At 40.6% G+C, this 15923-nt stretch overlaps 1 protein-coding gene across 6 annotated transcripts in view; it reads left to right on the forward strand.

Moving 5' to 3' along the window:
- RPS6KC1 (ribosomal protein S6 kinase C1) overlaps positions 1-15923 on the forward strand; it is a 216641-nt gene that overhangs the window by 29580 nt on the left and 171138 nt on the right. For all 6 annotated transcript variants that reach the window (XM_075530269.1, XM_075530262.1, XM_075530275.1 and 3 more), the window contains exon 3: positions 1307-1427. In XM_075530269.1, coding sequence (XP_075386384.1) covers positions 1307-1427 — 121 coding nt within the window. The remainder of the gene's footprint in view (positions 1-1306; positions 1428-15923) is intronic.

Here is a 15923-nt window from a genome sequence, read left to right on the forward strand (position 1 = left end):
TAATATCGTCTGCCTAGCCTTCTAGAATTATAAATCTATTATAAACAGGAAACCCCCTCATGGTAAACTTTTTGGTAGAATGATAAATTTTAGTGAAGAAGTTCTTGTATGTAGAGGCTGCATTTGGGGGCAAATTCCTTAAATCACACGTGGCCACCCGTGGGGTCTAATATCTGCTCATTAATGTTAGCCATGTAAACACTGCCATGCGTCGGAGCTGACGCGATGAGGCTTTGCAGAGGCAGGCGCTTGACTGCCATACCGGTAGCAGAATTTCAAACTCATTGTAGGCTGTTTTGAGGTGACTGAGAAGATGAAACAGTGGTAATTGAGATCTCATGTTTTAAATCCTCCATTACAAAAGTGTTTTTTTCTCTTTCTAATTGTAACTGAATAGAATTAAAGAACAGTAAAAATTAATGAAACTAAAATCACTTTTAAGTGTTGTCCAACCTAGAGGATAACTTTTTTGTGTGTGAAATTTAGTTGTCTTAATGATTAAGTTCATGTTGATTCTTGCTACAAAGCCATGTCTTCTTTGGCTATTCAGTTCTTATTTATCCTTTTAGGCAAATGCTGAGTATGTACTCTGTGTTTAAAAATTGTTTATTATCTTCTGCTTAAAAACATAGGAGTCCAAGTAATGTAGTGGTTACGCTTTGGGCCGTAAGGTCAGCAGTTCGAACCTACCAACAGCTCTATGGGAGAAAGACTTGGCTTTCTACTCCCACAAAGAGTTACAGTCTTAGAAACCCAGAGGGACAGTTCTACTCTGTTCTATAGGTTTGCTCTGAGTCAGAATTGAGTGAAAGGCAGTGAGTTTTTTTTCTTTCAGTTTTCTCATAAACATGCTGTTTTTGAGACTGACTATAAAACTCATTTCCAGACTAATAGTTAATGCAAATTTTTCTTTTTAGGTTGTGGTAAAAATATATGCAACAAAAGTATTTGCCAGTACTTATTCTCTGAAGCAGTGAAGGGACATTTTATGTGTGCTCTCTTTGTACTAGGTTGCATGTTTTTCCAGTATGGAGAAAGCAATACTATTTAGTTATTTATTTTTGGAAAACAATACAATTTAAACTGAAATTTGAAAGTCCAGACAGACAGTTTGAGGCAGAATGATGGCTCTATATTTTAAAATCAAATATGATTAGTTGACGATAAGTTACCCATATTGATTAGAAGACAGATTTATTTCCTTTTGCATGCCTGTCTTGAGCATTTAATGAAGTGTTTCTTTTTCAGAACTTTGCAATCAAACAGCTTCACTATAGATACACACGTCATTTTTTTCTCTCCTTAGATAATCGTGTGGAAGAGATACAGTGATTTTAAGAAACTTCACAAGGAACTGTGGCAAATTCACAAAAATTTATTTCGACATTCAGAATTGTTTCCTCCCTTTGCCAAAGGCATAGTGTTTGGTAAGTGGTTATTTTGAAATTGTTATTTTAAAAAGTGACGAATAGTTAATTGTGCATACCAGTTAAAGCTGGAAATTACAATGCCATGAAGTGAGAAGCCAAGCCCCTCTTATTAAGGTAACTCATTTAATTCAGCAAGCACTCGACGTTCTTTGTTCACGTTCTTGGTAGACTTTCATGAACTCTAAGTACATTTACTCCTCACTCCCACAAAACAGCAAGAACCTCCAGGAGTTTGGCTTCTCTCACGTTTGGAGTCCAGCAGTGTGCACTCAGATCCACTGGGCTGGCACTAAGGTACTAGCAGGGCTTAACTTCTTCCAGAAGTTCTAGTGGCGGATCTTTTCTTACTTTTCCCGCTTTTGCTGGCTGCTGCCATTTCATGGCCTGTGGCTGCATCACTCCAAGGTCTGCGTCTTTTAATCTCTCTCTGCTCCATCTTCAAAGCACCTTCTGCTCCCTATGAAATGTCCCTTGGCTTCTTTTTTATTAAGGACATGTGTGATAGCACTTGAGGGTCACTCATAATTGAGAATAGCCTTTCTTATCTCATGATCGCAAATCTGCAAAGGTCTTTTTTTTTCCAAAAAAGGTAATGTTTATAGGTTATAGGGATTGTTGTAGTAGCTCTGGTGGGGTCGTAGTTACATATTGGCTGCAGTCCCAAGGTCAGCAGTTCAAAACCACCAGCCACTCTGAGGGAGAAAGATGAGGCTTTCTAGTCCCTTAAAAAGTTATTAGTTCTGAAACTCACAGGGGCAGTTCTCCCTGGTCCTGTAGGGTTGCTGTGAGTCGGAGGCAGCTTGATGGCAGTGAGGTAGGTGCAGAGATTGTTGTTAGGTGATGTGTAGTCGCTTCCAGTCAGAGGGACCTCTGTGCAACAGAGTGAAAAAGTGCACTGCCTGCGCCATCATCACCGTCTTTGTTGTGGTCCAGCCCGTTCCTGCAGCCACTGTGTCAGTCCTTCTCAGCAAGGGTCTTCCTCTTTTCTGCTGCCTTTCAACTGTGAGTCAGGATTCACTTGATGGCAGTGAGTTCTTTGTCAAGCATGATTTCCTTTTCCAGGAATTGGTCTCTCCATGTCTAAAGTATGTGAGGTGAAGTCTGACCGTCCTTGCTTTGAAGCAGCATTCTGGCTGCACTTCTTCCCAAACCTGTATGCTGTATTCTTTTGGCAGTCTATGGTAGTTTCAGTATTCTTTGCCAACACCATAATTCAAATGCGCAGATTCTTCTTCAGTCTTCCGTATTCATTGTTCACCTCTTACGTGCATATGAAGTGATTGGAAATACCATGTCTTGGGTGAGGTGCACTGTAGCCCTCAAAGTGACACCCTTGTCTTCCAACACTTTTAAGAGATCTTTTGCATCAGATTTGTGGATTTCAGTATATTGCTTGATTTCTTGACGGCTGCTTCCATTAGCATTGATTGTGAATCCAAGCAAGAGGAACTCTGATAAATGTAATCTTTTCTCCATTTATCATGATGTTATCTGTTGGGGCAGTTGTGAGGATTTGGGTTTTCTTTACATTGAGCTGCAATCTATACTGAAGGCTGCAGTCATTAATCTTCATCAGCAAGTTCTGCAGACTTTCCTCATTTTCAGCAAGCTGGGTTGTGTCATCTGCGTATCACATTGTGCGATTTGTTAGTAAGTCTACCTGCTCTCCTGATGCTATGCTCTTCATACAGAATAGCCTCTTGGATTGTCTGAATAAGTTTGGTGAGAATTATATAACCTTGACGCATAACTTTTCTGATTGTAAACCATGCACTGTTCCTTTGTTTTGTTCAAGTGACTGCCTCTTGGTACATGAGCAGGTTCCACATGAGTACAATGAAGTGTTCTGGAATTTCCATTCTTAATACTGCCCATCGTTTGTTTTGATCCGCATAGAATGCCTTTGCATTGTCAGTAAAACACAAACCACTTTCTGCTGTTTTTTTCTTTCAGTCAAGATGCTTGTGAGGTCAATAAAGGTATAATTATTTTTACAGTCTTTTCTGAATCCAGCTTGAAACTCGGGTAGCTCCCTGTTACTGTTCTATAATCATCATTGCATTATTATTAGCAAATTTTTACTTCTGTTGCCTCACCTTTCTTTGGAACGAGTACAAATATGGATCTCTTCTGTCAGATGGCCAGGTAGCTAGCTGTCTTTCACATTTCTAGGGATTAGGACCTGCTATATACCACTGTCTCCCTTCATTTCCATTCTTCGTTTTAATAAGTAACCTTTGGAGAAAAATGTTTAAGGCCATGAAAATATTCTATTCTTCAGAATTACCCCTTAGATTTAATACCCATTAATGAATCCTACATGAGCTGATCTTTACATTACGGTTACAAAATAAGTGATATTTCAAATACAACACCCTCTCCATCTTTACTGTTATACTTCCTTCTCTCTTTATCTATGTGTCTATATGTATGTATCTATTTAATCAATCATCTATCATTAATATGGACTCCTACATCTGTTTTTTCCTAATTTTTTAGGATTTGCTAATGTACTTAATTATTTAAAAGCATTAAAAAATCATTTTATTGGGGGCTCTTACATCTCTTATCACAATCCATACATTCATCCATTGTGTCATCAAGCACATTTGCACATATGCCACCATCATCATTTTCAAAGCATTCTCTTTTTACTTGAGCCCCTGATATCAGCTCCCCATTTCTTCCCCCTCCTCCCCACCTAGCCTCTCTCATGAACCCTTGATAAGTTATAGATTATTATTTCCATATCTTACATCATCTTCCGTCACCCCTCACCCAGTTTTCTGTTATTTGTCCCCCTTGGGAGATAGTTCTAGGTTGATCCTTATAATTGAGTTCCCCTTTCTCCCCCCACTCGCCTCTAATCCTCCTGGTATCTATACTCTCCTTGTTGGCCTTGATGTACTTAATTATTTAAGAAATATAAAAATAAACATAATTATGGTTCAATAGTTCAGTCATGTTAAGAGTTAGGCAATAATCACCACAACTAGAATGTTGTTTTCCTTATATTCATTGTTGTTGATGCCCCATTTCCCCCCAACCATGCCTCCTATCCCCCTAGGTAATTATTAATACAGTTACTGTCTCTTTAGATTTATCTATACTGAATTCCTTATACAGAAAAACATACAAAGATAAAAACCAAAAAACACCCTAAAACAGGAAAATCTTAATAGAAAAGAAAGCAGAAAATACTAGAAAACAGGGAATAAATTAAAAATTAATAGAAAGATGATCAAATGATAAGGTGTTACATTTTAGCCTAACTACAGCTTCTAAAATCGACTTTACAATGTCCTCTGTCTGAATTAAGGCTATTCACCTCCCTAGACTATGGTCGGAGGGGATTCACTGGAGACTCAATCCACGTAGGAACCCTACAAATGGATTTGGGGCTTCCATGGTCATTCCTAGTATCCTGCAAACTGGTTATTTAGAATTTAAATTCTGATACCATTCCCTCCTCTGGGTTTGGATTTTATTATTTCCGACCCTTGCGACTGGTGCGCTTCTCCCCTCTTGGCTTCAGAGTCTTCACTTAGATGACTGTTGTGTTGAGACAAGCCTTTGGGATCCAGACTCTCTTCTCTCTGGTTGCATGCTGCCTCGGTCACCGTAGACATGAGGTCAGGCCCATTGAGGAACACACTGCCGGGCGAGTTCTCCTTGGATCTGTGTATGCAATATGAAGCGATTTTCCTTGTGGTAGTTTGGCCCACCTGGTGTGCCCACCATCTGAAATGTAATTACCGCCTTCTTTGATTCAGACATGCACCAACAACCCTTACACCCCGCCTGCCTCCAAATTCTCAGTTAGGTTTACCAATTACTCTTGTTGGAGTGTTCAATGATTTTGGATGGTAGAAACTGATTGATCTTCTCCCTCTGCACTTAGTTATTTTGATGTTAAATTGCCTCCGCTATTACCAGTAGGAGGAGCCGTGGTGGCATGGTGGTTACATGTTGGACTGTGATCTGCAAGGTCAGCAGTTTGAAACCACCAGCCACACTGCAGGAGAAAGACGGGCTTTCTACTTGGGGAAACATGTGCAGTCTTGGAGACTCACAGGGCCAGTTCTACCCTGTCCTACAGGGTTGCTTTAAGTTGGTATCGACTCAATGGCAGGGAGTTTGACTTTTTGGTTTATTACCCGTAAGAGCCTCTTTAAGCTGACATCTGCACCCTTATAACACACTTCCATCATAAAAGAAGCTTCCCAAAGCGTGTGGAAAAATCCCATTATAATTTCATTCCATCTTTGTTCACAAACTTTCTGAAGCCTCTTCCTGTGTATGTGTCTATGGATTTTTTGGGGGGGGATTTTTATATTTAGGCGCAATAAGAATGCTCAGCGACTCTTGTCCTATAAGCATCCATTTCTTTAAGTAACAGTTGGTTTTAGTGGTGAATGGTAATTGGAGACCATGCTTCCTCAAACCCACCTTTCATTGCTTCGTTGGAGAGCCTTTTTTTTTGTTGACGTGGATAAGTTTAATCAGTCGAAGGTGTGGGAGGGACTCGGAAATTCAGAGACCAGCTTCTGGTGCGCTTCTCTTCCTGCCTCTTGCTTTGTGCTGCCAGTCAGTGGCAGCTAGCTCTGCTCATTTTGGTGTCAGACTCTGCCCACAGCTTCCTGCCTTTCAGTCATCGTCTTCTGCCAGTGTTGCTGGGAATATCCTGTTTGCTAGTCCTGGCTGTGGTTGAGCTTAGGTCCTCTAAGCATAGACCAGCTGTGGCCTGGGTCACCTATTCTCTATAATACCTACCCTGTTTAATCACAGTCGAGATTCCCTTTTCTGACTGGGTGTTGCCTGCTGCAAAGATGAGCATCTGGGTTCAAGCTGCTGATCTTGTGGTTTGCAGCCCAGCACACACCACCAGGGGGTCCCGCACCTACTCTCAGGAGATCTGAATTCAAGTCTTAGGAAGGATTTCCCCTGTTAAGTTCCTCTGTCACCTCCTGAATATACTGCAGACTTTTCTTTGACCTCTGTCTTTCTTCTTCTGACACGGTTACTAATTCTGTGCCTTAAATCTTGCTGGTTCAAATTGTTTGGTAGTTTTGGTCCCTTAATCGGATCTTAACATTGTAGATCCTACTGATGTTCTCTTTGAGTTAGGAAGATTCAGAATGATCGGATGTTATCGCCGTTGGCTCATAGTTCATGAAAGAGAGCACATTCTTCTGATTGATTGCAGGACTGCACCTCCTTGAGGTTTATACTTCCTCAGGCTGTTTTGTATGTTTCACAACTCTCTTAGATGCAGGGAATCTCATACAGTATAACCATACCAATGTCATGTATAACAAAATCAGACGATCATCAGAAGTTTATCTTTTATTTTAAAATATTAACAATGATTTAATATGAATACTTTATGCCAGGGGTCCTCAAACTATGGCCCACAGGCCACATGCGGCCCGCTGAGGACATTTATCTGGTGCTCTGGGTGTTTTTGCCACTGCCGTTGCCTGTCCTGCTTAGCAGTGGACTCATCCAAGGCCCATAGGAATTTCTTCATAGTTTTTTTTAAAACTATAGTCCGGCACTCCAACGGTCTGAGGGACAGTGAACTGGCCCCCTGTTTAAAAAGTTTGAGGACCCCTGCTTTATGCTATCTAATGATATGTTTAAATAAGGAAGAGATATTTTAGATATACAACTAAAAAGGGAAGTTTTTGTGTTTTCTTAGGTGAAGAACAATCGACATGAGTAGCAGTAGAAGCTTTCTGAAGGTGTCATCAGTTCATTTTGTTTCCCAACTACCCATTGGGGCGGGGGTGGGTGTTGTGAACTCGTACTATCTGACAAAAGCAGACTGCTTGCTTTTGGTCCCTGAGCCAAGGTATTTCATATTATTCCACGTTTCTTTTCTCTTGTGATCACAGTTACCATTCAGCATCATTTGTTTCTCCACTTTTTTCTGGATCCCTTTCATGATCCAAGTTGAGCTCCTCCTGTCGGTCTCTATTGGGCAGCTACTGGGCCAGGATTGTGATGTCCCAAATATGTTATTAATAGCATCTCGTTCAATTCACTTCAGCCCAACTGTTAATTAGCTAGAAATTCTCTGGCCACATTTAGTTTAGGAAACAGCCTTGTACTAGTTGAAGTGAACATCATGATGTCGGAGTTGCGAAAGAGCAGTGCTTCGGGACATACTACCAGCATCGTCACATTGTGAAGTCTGGTGGAATTTTTATTATGAAGACATTAATAAGTTTACAAAGCCACTGTTCTGAAGAGCTTTACGAGTCTTACTTCTGACTCCACCACTCAAAGTGCTTTTTGTATTCTGAAAGCAAGGAGCCCCCTTCATAATGTACTTACGGGCCTCGCTTTAGAGACTGCCTCTGCCTTGCTTGGGGTGGTAGCAGTAGGATGAGGACCATGTCTGACCTGTCATTGCCTGAAAAGTGAATGAAACAAAATTGGAAGAATGAGTTACGTTTTAAAAGGTGGAGTAACTTGATGATGCCATGAAAAGTCAATTACAAGGCAGCAAAATTTGCTGACATTTAGTATGGATTTGCAGGTTTTTTAATGGAAGGACATTCTAGAGCAGTGGTTCTCAACCTTCCTAATGCTATGACCCTTTAATACAGTTCCTCATGTTGTGGTGACCCCCCCAACCACTGGAAATATGTGTTTTTCAATGGTCTTAGGTGATCACTGTGAAAGGGTCATTCTACCCCAAAAGGGGTCATGATTCACAGGTTTAGAACCACTGGTCTAGTATATAATTTCTTAGCAATTCTTTTTTTATACTTTCCTACAGGCATGTGGTCATGTGTACATAGAGGTATGTATTGGTTCTTAGATGTTTAGATCTCAGGACCTTCTTTACACTCTCACACATTATTGGTAACCCTAAATAACTCTTGTTTATATGGCTTATATGTTAATATTTACCATACATAAAAGTTTAAAAAAATCTATTAAAAATAAAAGCAAACATTATGTGTTAACATTGTAATAAGAAATGACGATTATCGAACAAATAATAGTTTTACATTTTGAAAATCTCTAATGGCTGACTTAAAGGAAGACAGCTGAAAAAAAAGACAGCTGGAATTTTGTATCTCCTTCTGCACTTAATTTATTGCAGCACATTCTTTTGGTTGAAAATATAAAGAAAATCCAGGGCTGTATACAGATAATGTAGTTGAAAAATAAAGCAGTGCTTTATTAGCCTTTCCAGATAATTTGAGATATTATTCTTTGACTCACCAGTATAGGCAAGTTACAATTTCCTAAGGTTAATTGCATTATGAAATCTGGAAACCTTATCAACTTTTGTTTTTCCACACAAATTCTTGTCAGTAAAAGTTTTGGCCTTCTTTACTTTTGTTGCATTTTTGTTTTGTTTTGCTTTTTAACTCATACAAAATAAAGTGTATATTAAAATGAATCCCAAATACCCACACCTAGTTTAATCAGTTGTGAATATTATGGTATCTTATTTGTGATCTTGGTTCATTGAGGTGTAATACAGCAAAATTTTCAACCTTATCAACTTTTTGTAATTGCTTTGTTACATAAAACCTATTGATTTGCCTGGGATCTGAATGAATATTTTACTTATTTGTGCATGAACGTGTAACATGTCTTGCTGGTTGTTTGAAAATCATTAGTTCCTTTGAGTTAGGCAGACCTTAAAATATTGACCATTTTATTATCTTACTTTTTTATAGTGAATATCATTATACCAAACAAAATCCAAATTCAGTACCACTGAGTTGATTCTGTCACCTAGCAACACATAGGGTTTCCGAGCTAGCCTAATTTCCCTCCCACAGAGCTGCAGTTAGCAGTCCCTGCTTACTGGACAGTGCCACCAGGGTTCCTTAGATACCCTTATGGAGCAGAGGAACCTTCCAAGTCTTAGAAAGCTCTCCAGTTCATAGTGGCTTGACACGTGCTATTGGTTGTTTCCCGTGAAGTGTTAGGCTCCCTTCTTTTTGAGAAAATATCTACTATACATCGAAGTTGAAGGAGTTACAGTTTGTTAGTTGTATTTTTAAGTAAAAATGTTCTATGAAAAAGATAGCTAGTTGATGACTCAAGTTATTATATGCCTAGTGTTTTTCTTGGAGCAAACCATGGCATTATGTCATTAGAAGTGTTATCCTATTCCATGATACCCACCTTCCCAACATGATCACTGAAGACAGACATGTGTGTAAGCAAACGTGGTGAAGAAAGCTGATGGTTCCCGGCTATCAAAAAGATATAGCGTCTGGGGTCTTAAAGGCTTGAAGGCAAACAAGTGGCCATTTAGCTCGGAAGCAACAAAGCCCACAGAGAAGAAGCACACAGCCTAAGTGAATACAAGGTGTTGAACGGACCAGGTAGCAGACACCAAGGAACAAAAACCATCATCGTGTGGTCACCTTCCTCACATAAATGCTGAAGATGAATGTGTGCATAAGCAAGAGTGGCGAAGAAGTTTGATGGTGCCCGGCTATTGAGAGATATAGCGTCCGAGGACTTAAAGGCTTGAAAGTAAACAAGCGGCCATCTAGCCCAGAAGCAACAAAGCCCACATGGAAACAGCACACCAACATGTGTGATCATGAAGGACCGAGGGGACCAGGTTTCAAACAACAAAGACAGAGGAAAAAAAAATCACAATACCGTGAATGAGGGTAGTGCATGATGGGGACCCAATGCCCATCTGGACATCCCTTGCAGAGGGGTAGTGGGGAGGAGAGGAGTCACTCAGGGTTCAGTGTAGCAACAATGAAACTCAAAACCTTCGTGTAGTTCTTGAACGCTTCCTCCCCTCCCAATTATCATGATCCCAATTCTACCTTGTGGACCTGGTTAGACCAGAGGATGCACAGCGGTGCAGTAGGGATATGGAAACACAGGGACTCTAGGACAGACGAATCCCTCAGGACCAGCGGTGAGAGTGGCGACACCGGGAGGGAAGGGGGTGTAGAAAGGGAGAACTGATCTCGGGGATCTATGTGTAACCTCCTCTCTGGGGGATGGGCAATGGGAAGGTGGGTGAGGGAAGATGCCGGGCAGTGTAAGATAAGCTAAAATAATAATTTATAAACTATTAAGGGTTCATGGGGGAGGGGGGAGTGTGGAAGGAAGGGGAGGGAAAAAAAGGAAAACGAGCTGATTCCAGGAACCCAAGTGGAAGGCGAATTTTGAGAATGATGAGGGCAACGAATGTATAAGGGTGCTTTACTCAACTGGTGTACGTATGGATTGTGATAAGAGTTGTATGAACCTCAATAAAATGATTTATTAAATTAAAAAAAAGTGTTATCCTGTGGATTTCATTCCAGAGACTCTTAAAGAGACATGTTCTCAAAAGTTGCGATTTGGTAAAGCTAACGTTTGATATTTGAGAAGCTGGATTAGATGAAAAAAAAATGTAGTTTCAGGATTGGAGATAGGTTTATTAACCTGCAATACACAGATGACACAACCTTGCTTGCTGAAAATGAGGAGGTCTTGAAGCACTTGCTGATGAAGGTCAAGGATTGCAGCCTTTGGGGTGGCCTACAGCTCACTGTAAGAAAACCCAAATGCTCACAACTGGGCTAGTAGGTAATATTGTGATAAATGGGGAAAAGTTGAAGTTGTCAAGGATTTTATATTTCTTGTTTCTACAGTCAAAGGATCGTACGATGCATTACATTGGGTAAATCTGCTGCACAAGATCTCTTTAAAGTGTCAAAAAGATGTTACTTTGAGGATTAAGGTGCACATAAATCAAGCCATGGTATTTTTAATCACTTCATATGCATGTGAACGTTGGACGTTGATGAAGGAAGACCAAAGAATAATGGATGCGTTTGAATTTTGGTGCTGGTGAAGAATATTGCAAAATAAACAAATCTGTCTTGTAGGAAGTACAGCCAGAATGCCTCATAGAGGCAAGGTTGGCAAGATTTTGTCTCATGTAATTTGGACTTGTTATCTCTCAGGAGAGACCAGTTCCTGGAGAAGGCCATCGTGCTTGGTAAAGTAGAGGGGCAGCGAAAGAGAGGAAGACTCGTGACAAGCTGGATTGAGACGTGCTTGCAACAGTAGACTCAGATATAAGAGCCATGGTGCGGAGGGCACAGGGCCAGACACTGGTTTGTGTGTTGTAAATAGGGTCGTTATGAGTTGGAATCAACTCGACACCTAACAACAACATGGCAATGTTTACTATTTCATTAAGGACATTCTTTAGTGAAATTAGTGCTTTTTCTTCTTCTTTTACTTTGAATAAATGACTATAAGGAAGGTACTAGATTATTACCAAGTATAGGAATCCTGGTAGCGTAGTTGTTATGCCTTCAAGGGCAGTTCAAAACCACCACTGCTCTGCAGGAAAAGATGGGGCTTTCCACTCCTGTAAAGAGTTCCAGTCTTGGAAACTCAAATGAGACATTCTACCCTGTCTGTAGGGTCACTATGAGTGAGCGTTAGCTTGATGGTAGTGAATTAAAAAAAAAATTTTTTTAACAGTAGTTTTGAAGGAGCCTTGATGGCAGAGCATTTAAGGTGCCCAGCCATGAATAGAATGGTCAGTGGTTAGAACCCACCGGCTGCTCTACCAGAATCTCCCTGGGAGAAAGATGGGGCTGTCCTGGAAAGATGAACAATGTTGGAAACTGTAGTGCAGTTCTGCTCTGTTCCACGGGATCCCTGTGAGTTGGAATTGACTAATGGATTAGGTTTTCTTTGGTCTACTATTATCTTGATTTATGCTAAGATAGTGGGGATTTTTACACCATTGTTTGGACTGTCAGAAATGTGAAAGGTGTGAAAAATTACTCTCTCAGTATTATTATGGAAAACAAATCCTATCCATTAAATGATAGCATCTCGTTCTTTGCCCTGTCAGCCTGATTTGGAAATCATTGGTCTACTTTTGTCTATATAGTTGCCTAGTCTGGATGATTTGTATATTTTTCAAATATGATATTTGCATCATCCCCTGCCTCCCCTTGTCCTCTGGCTTATTTCATGCAGCCCAGTGTTCTTAAGATTCATCCATGTTGTGTCATTGATCAAGATTTTACTTCTCCCTACGGCTGAACGACATTCTCTTATAGGTAGGATAATCACTGCCCACCAAAGGGCTTTCCCCCCTGCCATTTTGCTGTTCGTTCCAGACATTTTGTACCTATTTTGTCCCTTCTTTCGTCCCATACCGTTTTTTGCAGTTAGTTGGTTGTTTTGTAGTAAACTATTTTGGTTTTCATTTCGTTTTATGTAAAATTTGAAGGTACTTTTTTTTTATGGTTACCATAGGGATTACAGTTAACATCCTAAATTTATAACAACCAATTTAAATCGGTATCTATCTCTGCATATTCTGTGTTTTCTCTTTTATCTTGCCATGGATTATGTTATTGTATGTTATATACCCAATAACATTCCACTTATAATCATATTTCTATGTAAGTATTTTTTATTTCATGTAGCATATGGTGAATAGGGTTACAAACCAAAATAAAGTATAGCAGGTCTTGTATTTGCCATTGAAATTACTTTTATTGTAAATATTTACCTTGTCATAAAGGTGTGCTTTACTGACTAATGTCCTGTCCTGTTAACCTGAATGACTTTTTTTCCTCGCATTTCTTATAGGTCAGATCTGGTCATAAAATACTCCCCTAGCTTTCATTTATCTGGGGATGTCTTACTTTCACCATTGTTTTGAAGGATAGTTTTTCTTGATACAAAATTCTTAGGTCTCAGTTCTTTCAGTAATTTAAATATGTATCTCAATTGCTTTCTGACCCCCAAGATTTCTCAGGAAAAACACACTTTATTTTGATGAAGATCCCTTGTATGTAAGGATTTTCTTTTCTTGTACAGCTCAAGAGTCTGCCTCTGCATAGTTGGACTGTAATGTTCCTCGGTGTGGATCTCTTTGGGATTATCCTTCATGGAAGTATAGATTCATATTTTCAACATAGTTGGAAAGCCATTATTATCAAATTTCAGCCATTATTTCTTCAAATATTTGTTCAGTTCCTTACTTTCTCTTTTTTCTCTGGGACTCCCGTAACGCACATACTGCGTTATGCAAGAATGGCGTGGTGGCTGTGTCTGACCTCCTCTGACCTCAAGGGAAAGGAGAAGATGAGGGTATCTTTAGTCCAAGTCTGAATCCTGAGACGTGAAGATCAGACATGCCGTCCACTCTCTTTTCTCCTTTATCATTTCTGACACCACCTGCCCCTCCAAGATGCTCTGCTTTTCTCCAGAGTTTGATCATACATTGCAGTGATCACACCTAACTCAGAGACAGTATTCATGCTTATGGAGTTTATTAGGGCAGATACAGGTTATAAGTCAAGATCAGAAGTATTCAGGATACTGTTCTTCCCATCAGGATCACTTCTCAGCATTGCCTGTAGGCACTCTCTCACTGGTCCTTGGTGTCGCAGTCACAAGACCCCTTGGCCTCTGTCCTGCCTGGGTATGTGTTACAAAGTTCCTTGAACACTGCTGATAATGCTCGATGGCTACATCACTGTGTCATGAGCCTTCAACCTGAAAATACTCAGCTTTCTTACGTGGGCCTGGAAGCTTATCACTTGTCAGGGCTTCAGTGCGTCTTCTTGTACCTTTGCTGCTGCCCCTTTTTCGTTCCACCTCTAGTGTCACAGCTCTCCGTGTCTTTTAGCTTTAAGAGGTTCAGGGTAGGCATTTGGGGGTCCAAAGGATGCACTTTGCTCCTCCTGTTCTTTCTTGATTGTAGTGAACTTCTCTCCCTCTGCTCCCCCCACTTCTGAAATGGTCCATTTAAGCCTAATGGGATGGTAAAACCGACCAATCCCCTCAGTAGAGTGCTTTACACCTTATTTGCATTGTTCCACCCATTTATTTGGTGTGAGTTACAAAGAGAATGGCTAGAAGAATTCGAGTCACTAATCCAGTGCACCACAGCCTGTGTGCCGGGTCCCACCAAGGGGAAACAGTGCCGCATAGCAATATGTGTAAGATCAAGTGTTTGTCTAAGTGGACATACATACATATCTATGTGAAGACATACTTACATTTGTATAATGTATATAACCCCTGAATGGGTTGGAGAAGGGACACTTTTACTTTTTGCCTTATATCATCTATGGAATTTATATAAGTACATTTTTATCTTTAATGTTAAGAGTGTACTTAAGGGATACAAACTTAAATAATGAGTTTGTGTTGGCTGAAAAAGAGTGGCTTCCAAATTGAGTGTTTTAGTTACTATTGTTGCTTTTGGATTTTCTTCAATGTTTCTTCACCTGCTTATGTTATTTTTGATGAAAGGTTTTTAAAAAAATTATTTTATTGGGGGCTCGTACAACTCTTATCACAATCCATGCATACATTCATTGTGTCAAGCACTTTTGTGTATTTGTTTCCCTCATCATTCTCAAAACACTTGCTCTCTACTTGAGCCCTTGGTATCATCTCCTCATTTTTCCCCCTTCCTCCCCGCTCCCCCTTCCTCCATGAACCCTTGATAATTTATAAATTATTATTATTTTGCACCCCTTCCAGAGGGGTAGTGTGGAGGAGATGGGCCACTCAGGGTTCAGTGTAGCAACAATGAAACTCAAAACCTTCCTCTAGTTCCTGAACGCTTCCTCCCCTCCCAATCATCATGACCCCAATTCTACCTTGCCTTGCGGACCTGGTTATACCAGAGGATGTACAGCGGTGCAGTGGGGATCTGGAAACAGGGAATCTAGGACAGACGAACCCCTCAACACCAGCGGTGGGAGTGGCGACACCAGGAGGGAAGGGGGTGTAGAAAGGGAGAACCGATCTCGGAGACCTATGTGTAACCTCCTCTCTGGGAGATGGGCAATGGGGAGGTGGGTGAGGGGAGACGCCGGGGAGTGTAAGATAAGATATAATAATTATTTATAAACTATCAAGGGACCAGGGGTGGGATCAGGGAGGTAGGGGGACAGGGGAAAAAAAGGGAAACCGAGCTGATTCCAGGAACCCAAGTGGAAGGTGAATTATGAGATTGATGAGTGCAACGAATGTATAAGGGTGCTTTGCTCAATTGATGTATGTACAGACTGTGATAAGAGCCTTATGAGCCCCAATAAAAAGATTAAAAAAATTATTATTATTTTGTTACATCTTACACCATCTGACGTCTCCCTTCACCCACTTCTCCACTGTCTGTTCCCCAGGAATGAGGTTATATGTAGATCCTTGGTAATCTGTACTGTCTTTCTCCCTCACCTTCCCTCCACCCTCCCAGTATCGCCACTGGTCCTGAGGTATTCATCTATCCTGGATTCCCTGTGTTTCCAATTTCTATCTGTACCAGTGTTCATCCTATGGTCCAGCCAGATTTTTAAGGTAGAATTGGTATCATGATAGTGGTGGGAGGAAGCAAGAACTAGAGGAAAATTGTATATTTCATCATTGTGCCACTGCACCCTGACTGGCTCATCTTCTTCTCTGCAGCCCTTCTGCAAAGGGATGTCCAATTGCCCACAGATGGGCCCTGGG

This window comes from Tenrec ecaudatus, chromosome 1 (genome assembly GCF_050624435.1).
Source record: "Tenrec ecaudatus isolate mTenEca1 chromosome 1, mTenEca1.hap1, whole genome shotgun sequence".
NCBI classification, from domain to species: Eukaryota; Metazoa; Chordata; class Mammalia; order Afrosoricida; family Tenrecidae; genus Tenrec; species Tenrec ecaudatus.